At 31.1% G+C, this 11,895-nt stretch overlaps 2 protein-coding genes across 2 annotated transcripts; one reads left to right on the top strand and one right to left on the bottom strand.

Annotated features, from left to right (window-relative positions):
* Window positions 1-580: 580 nt before the first annotated feature.
* LOC120140578 lies at window positions 581-1,438 on the bottom strand. The gene has a single exon (XM_039155544.1). The coding sequence runs from the start codon at window positions 1,332-1,334 to the stop codon at window positions 687-689; it is 648 nt and encodes a 215-aa protein (XP_039011475.1). The 5' UTR covers window positions 1,335-1,438; the 3' UTR covers window positions 581-686.
* A 6,905-nt stretch (window positions 1,439-8,343) lies between these two features.
* On the top strand, window positions 8,344-9,866 carry LOC120140909. The gene is made up of 4 exons (XM_039155907.1): window positions 8,344-8,519; window positions 8,597-8,794; window positions 8,895-9,110; window positions 9,239-9,866. Exons 1-4 carry the CDS (start codon window positions 8,517-8,519, stop codon window positions 9,473-9,475), a joined length of 654 nt encoding a protein of 217 aa, XP_039011838.1. The 5' UTR covers window positions 8,344-8,516; the 3' UTR covers window positions 9,476-9,866.
* Window positions 9,867-11,895: the final 2,029 nt, after the last annotated feature.

Raw genomic sequence — 11,895 nt, 5'->3', positions numbered from 1 at the left:
ATTCTTTTGATATAAAAAAACAATAGCAAATGATTATAAGGAATGTACATTTAAACTATACATTTATTCAATGGTAAAATACATTTTGATCTTATAAAAATTTGTAATTCAATTTTAAATTTTAATAATATGTTAAAAATTTATCATTAGTTTATATATTATGTATAAATTATATATTTAATCAATTTTAATGGATGTATTTTTTAGTTTTAAAATTTAAGTCTTGATATTACTAAATTACAAGAACTTTAAATGATTATAAGTGAACAACATAATTTAAATCTACAATTTAAGCATTATGCAAGAATTAATAACAAAATTTAATGTAGTCAAAGAGAAATATTACAACATTTACAAATACATAAAAAATTTAATACATAAACAAAATCAACAACTTACTCATGATATATAAACTAATAGTAATAGACATTAACTTTTAAAATATATTAAAATAAAAATATTATCATGCTTTTAACTTCGCTAGTAAAATTTAAAATATTAAGACTATTAATATATGAAAACACTCTAACATCAGTCACTCATATTCAATCAATTAAAAAAAACCCCTCAAATTTCAATATGTTTAAGATCTTAGTTATACTTTCGTTCGTTTTTGTTGTTAATTTTGTTTATATTTGGTTATAATTATACAAATAAAATAAAGGGAAGAATAAAGCTAAAAGAAATCACCCTCTATGCAAAGGAGAACGTTCTTGGAAAACCAATCCCCTCGTTTGCCTGAAAACCTTCATCGGACTCGGAAAATGCCAGCTCTTCGCTTTAGTAGATGCCGACAATTTCGATACTCCAATACCGGAATGTGAAGTCACCAGCACGGACCTTGACTTCGTCATCATCCTCGCCCGTTCATCCTCCGCCGCTATTCTAGCTTTCTCCCCTCCACTTTGGTGATCTTCACTCTCGTGTCGCTTGCTCTTATTGCTAGCTTTAAACATCGACCAAAACGACGGCGTCCTGCTCTTATTACCCGCCAAATCGAACTTTTCGCTTAAACGCTCAGGTTTCGAGTTGAGAAAAGGAATCACGAGAGATCTCGAACGTCGGAACGCAGGTTCTCTTTCGGTAAGATCGGAAACGCCACCGGAGCCGAAACTTTCGACACCGGAGGTATCCTCGGCCGCGGCTGTTGAGAAGCGATAGAAGGAAGAAGAGAAAGAGGTTGCGCTACACGCGCAAGGACGGCCGTGGGCGCAGTCGGGACAAAGAGAATCGAGCTTGTCTCGGAGGCAAAACGGACAGATTCCACTACGGCGACGTTTCGCAGGATGCTTTGAACATTTCCAGACCTCTTCTTCGTCCACGTAAAACGCCATTGCCACTTTGTTGAGAAAGGTTTTGTGCTTTCTTTTGCCTGTGGATTCTGTTTGGTTCCCTCTGGCTTTTTTCTTTCGCAGTTTGTGGTTTTCGTGAGGGGTGAGGATTTTAAAAAGCAAAGTTGTTTGATTGGGGCGGGTGAATTAACCGTGGTTAATAATTTAACTGTAGTACTAGTGGTATACTCGGGTAGAGTGAGTAGACTGAATTGAAACGATGCGTTTTGAAACTATGTGTGTTTAGAGACCATGAATTTTCGACAGATTTAATATATAATATAATTTATTTATTTTAATTATATATAACAAATATATAATTTACATTAAATCAACCCAAATTTATATTACGCAAAAATAAGATAAATGTATTACAAAAAGTAAGTTAATAAACTTAATTGATCAAATAAATAGATGTTAAATCGGTTCAATTTTATTGATTAACATTCATATAAATTCATCGATTTGATTATAATAGGATATTAATTGATTAAAGTATTTATATTAGAAAACTATCAATTTAATTTATTTTTAGTTTATTATTTGGAATTTGACTTCTTGGTAAACTATGATTTAGGGTTTAGGAAGAAATATGCGATTGGCTCACATCGCACGTAGAATAGACTAGAAATAAAACATGACTAATTTCATAACCTTAGCTTAGGCATTATAACTAAGTAATAAATTGAGAGTGGATACATATTTCAGATCTCATTGAGTGGGACGGATCGTGGTTGGCCGTCTAAGTGCTTGGGCCCAGCTTGCCTTGGACTAGTCTTTGATCTAATCTCTTCACATCTATGTCCATTTTCTTTTTCTTTTTTTTTTTTACTATGGAGTGGATTGAATTTGATGTAAAGTGAAAAATCTTACTTGACATTAGTTAGTAAGAGATTTTAAATATATTCTTAACTTTTATTAAGTAATTTAGTTATTTTTTTAAATGAAAAAAGAGTAGAAGCCTCAGTAGGCTTGCAATACAGGAATTCCATACAGTCTCAATTAAAAAGTTGATGTAAATATGTTGAGGGATCGTTTAGAGTTGTCCGCTTGCAATACAGGGACTCCATACAGTCTCGATTAAAAAGTTGATGTAAATATGTTGGGGGATCGTTTAGAGTTGTCCTAATGTCATCGTGAACGTTTGGGAGCTTAGCAAAGGTATCAACATGGCGGTTCCCCTCTCTTGGAGTCCATCTAACTTTCATCCTCCAGGAACCAAACATCGGGGAATCCTTCTTAGGCTCCATGTCAGTTTGGGGGGTCACAGACTCCTCTTGTTCATGGGCAACTACAATATTAGGATATGATCCTTGCAAGTGGTCGTATTTCCCACAATTGAAGCATATTGATGGGAAAGACTCGTATTCTACTATCTGGATTCTTCTATTGGCTACCAGTTTCGAGATCAAATGTTTGTTCAGGTCAATGTGGGTCGTTATACGTCTAAATCGTCCACGTCTACCGCTCTCCGTTTGATAGTCTAAACAAATAAACTGCCAATACATTCTCCAATCTCAGTAATAATACTGCGCTTGTAAAGAGCTGCAGGTAGCCCAGGTAATCGAATCCACGTCATGATTTTCCTCGGGTAGGGATTTGTCGGCCGTCCATGGCTCAACGGTAAGGTAATGTTCGAATACCGTCGAAGGTCCATCTGCAAGAGCAGTAAGGAAATCACCACGATAGTGAAAAGTAGCGAGAAAATAATCATTTTCAATATCCATAAATTTGATTGCTAGTTTTGGTTTCCATAATTCATAGATATTAAAGTGTTGTAACCAATGCCCTGCCCTAAAAGTTTGAGCACCACTGTCTGATCTAGAGATTTTGCTGCAATAGACTGGATGATATCGAAGAAGTCGATTGAGATCAAACCATCAATCATGCCGCGAACGACTTCACCTTCTTGGATTTTTATGTCTTCGTCATCGAGGATCTGATCATCAAAACTACAATTTGTAGCAGAATTGTTCATTGGAGTGGCTTTATACGACATCGGCTTACCCATCATATCATATTGCGGTATCGCTTCATCGAATTTCAATCACCATTGAGGGGTGCTTCGGTGAAAACATGGTTGGGAGGGATCTCCATCGGAGTTGTCCCGTCGTTGGGTGGAGGAGATCCGCTAAAATCTAGTTATTTTTTTTCTTTTTTAGATTTTTAGTTTCCATTAAAAAAACTCGAAAAGGCATGTCAGTTCTCTTAACGTCTTTAGATGAGACACTGCACCATCGGATCACCTCACCACCTTCGAGGAAAGCACAAGTTCAACCACAACCAGCACCACCGCCGGCAAAGACCACCGTCTCCATCAATCTCATCTGAATCCAGCTGCTAATTGCTTGTAGACCCGCAACACTCAACGACTGAATATACTACTAATCACAATGTTAGACCCCCTTGAATTCTTCCATGCTGATTACAGCATAGGAAGTAATTAAACAACTACTTTTCTTGATTGATAGATTTGACCTTGATTTCATAGAGTAGTTTTATTTATATAAGTTAAACTTGCGAATAATTAAAAGTTTTAAAATGCTATGGGTGAATGAAGGCACCATGGTATATGTTATGGGCCATTTCAAGCCTAATCTCTTCACGGGCTAGCCATTACTAAAGTGGTGTAAATTCTTTTAAGAAGCGACCCTTATTAAACTTATTTGCCACTAAGGCCCAATATTTCTTTAAATATCAACGTGATTAACTGAGTTAACTACGTCACATGTTCTCAAATTACAACTCTCATTTTAAATTGGTACTCAAATTTTTAAATATTTTAATTTTAACTCTTAAATATGTCTCTCTTTCTAGATTAGCCCTCACATTTTTGTACATTTCAATTTCATCCTCAAACTATGACATTCATTCTAAATCGATCCCCAAACTTTTATTTCTTCCAATTTCATCTCCAAATTCATCTAAATGTGTAATTAGTTTCAACAATAGTTTAACATAATTTTATTTTTTTCAAACATACAATAATATAGTTGGGCTACCGATTTTATTTACAAGGGAAGTGATTAGCATATATTGATAATTTTGGAAAAAAATTAAAATATTCAAAATCTTGGGGACCAATTCAAATCGATGGTTATTGTTTGGGGATAAAATTGAAATACTAAAAAAATATGAGGAATAATTTAAAAGAAAGTCATAATTTAGAGATAAAATTAAAATATTCAAAAAATTGAGTATCAGTTTAGAATGAGAGTTATAATTTGAAGACGCGTGATACAATTAATTATGATTAATTAGTTAAAAAAGGATAATTAGCCATCAAAAAATTCTATTTAGTACCAAATCCTAATTCATTCCATTTTTATCAAATTTTAATATTGCTTTGTTTCGTTTAAAATAATTTTCAAAAAATAAGTTTAGAAAAATTTGTCAACAATAAAAAAGTTTCACACGTACACATTTAAATATCTTCCTATATCAAATATACAAAAAAAACATAATCTATTTTTTTCTTCAAAAATCACCTTTTAAAATTAATTTTTAATTAATCAAACCAATAATACACTAACAAAAAATATTACTTTAATAATAATCAACATTAAATTTCAACTTCAATCCGGGCAATTCCTCATTTACCCTTAATAAAAGAAATTATTGCACCTTATTAAACACTATTTACTTCTAAATAAATGTAATTAATCTGAATATAACAAATTAAAATCCCAAAATCCCAAAGCTTGTAAAGTAGGGGATTGGTTAACATGAATTAAGCCAAAGTTCTAGAAAGCTATCTACAATTTCAACTATAAAGGGTTCTTTTTAAAATCAAAAATAGTCAAACATATTAATTATTATACACTTATAGTCTTCCTCATCTATAGATAAAAGGAGAAAGTACTTTCCTATCTTTTGCAGACTAGTCTTCATCTTCATAACTTCATTCAATATCCCTTCCTTCCATGGGATTTCAATGTTTAATAATTTTGTATTCATAATCAAATATCAGTTAAATATATGAGAGTCAACATTATTTCTTCATTTGTAAAAATTAAAGTCAAACCTTTATTTAAAGGATATGAACTTCTTACCTGTATTGAAAATAATTATTAATTAGTTTAATGAGATGAAGTGTTAGATTTCTCAAGTAAAATTAGAAATATAGATTTTGATTTTATGAATAAAAAATTAAATTTAAATAATCATTAATATAATAAATTTATGTGATATCTTATTAAAATTAATCAATTAATGAATAAAAAACAATGATTATAAAAATTATAAATATTCTCTCTTTTCTTTTGGGTCAATCCTCAGTCCCAACAATAAACTAACAAAGCCGAACCCGTAACAAAGAAAGTTCCTAAACTATTTCAATTGTTCCCTTGTTTTGGGCAAACTTCATTCAAGCAAAAGACAAAGGACTCTATACAATTACAAACACATATTGTGTTTAGTCAAAGTCAAATTCCACATGTAATGACATGGCAAAATTTCACTGGCTAGTACATTTTATGTATGATAATATTTTGGCTTTAGTGTTTGGGTGTCCCAAATTTGAATAGAAATATGCAACTATGTAAGTAATGGATGAAAAAAATATAATAACAAATTTAATCTCAATACTTGTATCACTTTTTAATTTGACCCTTTTAGCTAAATTTGATTTACAACCTTTTTATATATATAAAAATGTAAAGTTTGATCTTATATTTTCAAACAAAAATTCTAATTAAAATGTTAAACTTGAAATATTGTTGGCATGACAATTTGCATGATAATTTCTATATATATATATATATATATATATAAAATTGTTAGTCAAGTTTGTTATTGGCATGATATTAAAATTAGCCCCCGATGTTCATCTAAATGGTCATTTTGGTCTATATTTCTTTTTGAGATAATTTTGGTCCCAACATTTCATTTTAACATAAAAAGACGCCTAATGTTTAACTTAATATTCAATTTGACCTTTATTATTTTTTTTGAGCACTTTATCCCCTCAATATTTCATTTTAGGTTAAAAATATCATATTTTGGAGTGTTGATCATTTGTTAACTAACGATTTCTATCAATGGAGATATTTTTATCTCAAAATAAAACGTTAGATAAAAGAATAATCCAAAAAATAGGAGTCAAAATAATAATTTAATAAACGTTGAAGGTTAATTCTAAAATTATGCATTTACTGATGGAGAATGAGGGTCTCACATTACATAAGCAATGATGCACTACAATAATAGAAGTGGGTCCCAAAACTCGGAGGGACGGGTCCCTTGGGGCATTATGGGACGGTCGACAAAAGCCGAATTATGTGTTTATTTATATTATTGTGAAACCGAGTCAAACAACATGAAACACGGTGTAATAGGTTAAAGAAAAAACATCAAACACCAATATTTTTTTTATGTGGTCGTGAATGGGGGGCGGTGCCCGTCGCCGTGGGTTCAACTTTGAACCTTTGTGCTTTTTGACTTCCTACTTCAACCTTACACTCAATTATATGGGATAAAATTCAATTTAATTACACAATAATTATCATTATTATATGAAATTTATTTCATCATGTAAATGAAACACTGTCGAGGTTTGAGATTTTTTGTCTCATGTTCGTAAATAATATGTGTATTTTCAATTAATTACCTCGAGTTAAATTAATTATTTAATTCAGCGTTTATAATTGATTAGTTGTAATGTATATTAAATATATTTACCGATACGATTTATTATTGTAATTTTAAAGAAAACTATTTTAAATATAAAACACCCTAAATTCAAATTTTACATGCAAATGACGCATAAACATGACCCTCTCCATAAAAAAATTAAGTGAAACTTGTTTTTTGGTTTTATATCTTTGAATTAACATGAGGCTTATTAAATTCATATTTTTAATTCAAACCTAACCCCATATTTACGGCCAACATTGTCGAAAATTAGATATCTACATTATCTCATCCTTACACAACATGCTAACCTTTCAAACTATATATTTAAAAATTACATTTGATTCGAACAACGCATAAAAATTAGGATAAATTATATCAAATATCACTAAAATTTAGGAGATGTATTATTTATATCATTCAAATTTTAATTACTCCGATTATAAATCTAACTTCTGGTTTGATTTTATTATACCATTGGGATTATTAAAATTTAAATAATGTGATGATATAGAGAAAATAATATATGTTTGGTATAACTATTAATGACTAAATCAACATCATTTTATACAATAAATTTTAAGAGTGTATTAATTTTGTCGCTAAACTTTTAAACAATTCATTTTTTCGATAGTCGTTGACAATGAATTACACATGCTACCAATCGCCTTTTGCTACAAGATCAGTATCAAAACTTTCACATTCCACTTGTCTTTCTTCTTATATAATTGGGTTTTCACAAAACTCACACAAAATTGACGAAATTAAACAAAAGAATCTATTTTTTTTGGGATCAAGAGCTTTCTTATATTTGAGGGGTTTGGGATGTTTGTTCGAAAATCCATTTATTGATCAATGTCGAGCGATAATTGATGGCCAATAATGATCATAAAATATAGTGTTAATAAGTGATACATTTAAAGTTTAATGGTCAAATTGATACATATATAAAATTTAATGCCTAAAATAACGTCGTTTTGGACATCAATAGTTGTGTCAAAACAACATCGTTTTGTCTAAATCATCACAGTCATACTGTTAAAATTTATCGATACAATACTATAATTAAAATAAAAAGTAAAATTTAATATATTTCAATAATATATAATATAAGTTACCTAAAAATTACTAATTACAATATCATAAATAGCTATTTTGAATTAATTGGCTACAATGACACAGTTAATTAATACATTAAAATAATCGCACGCTTGAGAAATATTTTCTTTTTAGAAAAAGGATAAGACCAATATTGAAAATGAAAGGGAAATAAAAAAGAAAAAGAAAAGAAGGCAGGTTCGATGCACCCGTCTAGGTTTTAGCTTCGGATTCAGGTTCGGCTGTGGACTTTATTTAGATAAGAACGACATCTCCCCTTCTCTGTTTCCATTCTTGTTCTTCCTCTCTGAGTCTCTCTGTGTCTCGAAATCCCTCACTCAAACAGGAAAAAGAAAAAAGAAAAACAGAGCATACTTTCTTTCCAATTAGTTCAAGCTGGCGATCGAAAATAATGAAACCACTGTCCGAGAAATCAAGCCCAAGAGCAGAAGAATTATGGTAATTTCACATTCTTAAAACGAATTCATTTTTCCTCGTTGGAATGGTTTTTAACGGCTTTGGTTTTCGTTTGATAGGGAGCCGGTGGGCCTGAGGAAGAAGACAACAGGTGGCCGCCATGGTTGAAACCTTTGTTGAGAGAACAATTCTTTGTTCAATGCAAGCACCATGTTGATTTTCACAAGAGTGAATGCAATATGTTCTGCTTAGATTGCATGAACGGCGCCCTCTGCTCTCTCTGCTTAGCTCATCACAAGGATCATCGTTATATTCAGGTTCGGTAATCTCTCTTAAAATTTCTGGGATTTCCCCCCCTCATCTTTTCACACATTTTCTCAGCACCCAAACAGGTAATTGACTTGAATTTTTCGACAGATAAGGCGATCTTCGTACCACGATGTAATAAGAGTATCTGAGATACAGAAGTATCTAGACATATCTGGAGTTCAAACATATATTATCAACAGTGCCAAGATTGTTTTCTTGAACGAGAGGCCGCAACCGAGGCTCGGAAAAGGCGTGACCAACACTTGCGAGGTCTGTGATCGTAGCCTTGTGGACTCCTTCCGGTTCTGTTCTCTCGGTTGCAAGGTACAATTCCCCTGTTTCTACTATTCTAAGTTAAATTTTCTCGGGTTTTGTTTGGTAGCCGAGAAACTGTAGGATAAATGAAGATCATAATTTGAACGAGTTTTTCTGTTAATTATGTGCGAGTGCAGATAGTTGGAACATCAAATAGTTCCCGTAAGAAGAAGAGGCCGTTGCACATGGGCATGGCATTAGACTCTGAGGATTCATACAGCAGCGGTAGCAGCGGCCATGGAAAGCTAAACAACAAAGCGCGGAGCTTTAGTCCGTCGACACCGCCTCCGACTTCGGTTAATTATCGGACTGTGAAACGAAGAAAGGGGATTCCCCACAGAGCTCCGATGGGAGGACTAATCGTAGAATTTTAGGCAAACCCATAAAGATAAATGTTCACTATTAGTCATAGTTCAGTTAGTATTAATGCTGTTATAACAATATCAAGGGTATATGTTTTAACACGTTATAGCGTGTAATATTTAGTTAATGTCGGATTTTTGGGGGAAAAACCGACATCGACACACTATATATACTATTGTGTACATTACATGATATATGTATAGGAGCAGCAAAACATAGAAGTGAAAAATGATAATAATAAGCTATTTGGAATGCTTAGTTTTTAATATAAACTAGGGTTTGTTTTCTGGTTTTAGGGCAAGACCAGAAGCAGTTGAAACACAAGGAAAAAAAATAACATCTAGTCCTCTCCAAGGGGATGTTTGTATTTTTGCCTATATATGAATTTTGTATCCAAACATAAAAAGTCCGTGTATAATTTTAGTTTATTTTATCTATTATCTAAATGTTATTAAGAATAAAGTCAAATAAGACTTTAAAACAATTATTCAATTTATTATTGAAATCAGTGATTAAAATCGAATAAAATTGAAATGAAAATGATAATTTTAATAGTTAACCTAAAATTTATTAACAGTTATAAAGTAACTTCACTAAGACACACAAAATGAACAAACTGTGATATAATTTTTGCACACTTAATTTGCGTTTGAATGCAATAAAATACACACGAAATTGGGTGTTTCGATAAGTGATTAGGGAGATGGACCCACCATTGATCAAGTTGTCTAAGCCATGATGTCATTGAATTTAATAATCCTTTTCTAATATTTTAATATGATGCTTAATGGCTAGCCGATATGCATCCATAATTCTTATCATGCGCACACTATGATGATGGTGATTTTTCTAGGATAAATTATATGTTTAGTATCTTAACTATTATTTTTATTCTATTTTAGCATCTTTTTTTCTTAAAACATACTTTTAGTTTAGTTTTCATTTTAGTATACGTCGTTAAAAACTTAATAGAATTGTTGATATGGTGTTTTTTCTATTTTTTTTAGTGATGATGTGATATTATCTTATGATGGCATGTTAACATCAACGTTAAGTTGCAACGACGAGATATTAAAATAAAACTTAAACTAAATATTAAATATGATTTTTGAAGAAAAAAGTTTTAGTGTCAAATGAAACAAACGTAATAATTTAGATACTAAATTTGTAATTTACCTTTTCTTTATTCTTTTGGTGTCTCCCAATCGTGGGCCCTTTAGCACCGTATCACATCGATTGGTTTATTAAATTAAAATTTCTTGCGTATTAGCTTACCTAAATGTAACCTAATTTTCTCAATATTATATATCCTCTACAATGATGTCATTAGTGATTAATGGCTTTGTTAGTGTACAACTAAATATTTGTAGGGACGGAAAGTCGGAAAATGGATCAAAGGTAGGATTTAATAGCATTACATTTTCTAACTTTAAAGTTAACATATAAGTAGGAATAATTAAAATACTTCAATTTTATGAGTCTTGATCTCACTCTATCTTATAGCTTTTAAAATATACAAATTCAAGATGAATTTCATGAAAGAGAAATCGAGATAAGGCATAAACAGATTTAGGATAAAAAAATTTGGTTTCAATCTGATTGAATATTTATTATAATAGTCTCTATATGTATTTAGAAGTATAAATGAATCGAACTTGAACGAACAAAGTTATATTTGTGTTTGTTTGTTTGTTTATTTTTGAAGATGTTCATATTTAGTTCATGTTCGTTTAAATTTTTAATATTGTGTTTGTGTTTGTTTATTTAGTTTTGAAGTTGTTCATGTTCATTTATTTAGAGCGTGTTCCTTTGGTGTTCATGAACATGTTCGTTTATATGTTCAATTTTTTGTTTTACCCTTTCATCTCTATAAGCTAAAGAAAATGGTAAAATAACGCCATTAGTACTTAAATTCCTTAAAATCCACAATTTAAATTTCAACTTTTACCATGTGTTCAATTTATTCCCTACCTTCACCAATATTTCAAATGTAAAAAAAAAGGAAAAAGAGAACCGGGTAAATGAGTTTGTTCATAAACAAAAATGAACGAGTCGATAAACGAGCTTGTTTGTTAACATAAACGAATCGAATACACCTTTGTTCGTGCTTGTTTGTTTATTAAATTAACATAAAAAATTTGTTCATACTCGTTTATTTAGTTTAACAAACGAACATAAACGAATGCTATATAAATAGTTCATCGAACGCTATGTTCATATGAAATCTTACATATATTTAGAGATACTTATTATAATATATATATTTAAGTGTCTTTCTATTTTGTCTAATAACATGTAGGAAAGAAGCATGCATTTTGAGTTGGGCCGAATGAATTTTTATTTAAAATTCTAGACGAGTGAAACATCAACAAATATGAAACAAGAAAAGCCCAAAGCCACTTTCAATCCGATTTTGTGTGCGTTGAAACGT

This window comes from Hibiscus syriacus, unplaced genomic scaffold (assembly GCF_006381635.1).
Source record: "Hibiscus syriacus cultivar Baekdansim isolate YM2019G1 unplaced genomic scaffold, ASM638163v2 tig00110788_pilon, whole genome shotgun sequence".
In the NCBI taxonomy this organism is placed as follows: Eukaryota; Viridiplantae; Streptophyta; class Magnoliopsida; order Malvales; family Malvaceae; genus Hibiscus; species Hibiscus syriacus.
Note: the sequence above shows the minus strand (reverse complement) of the source record. Positions and strands in the feature narration are given on the sequence as shown.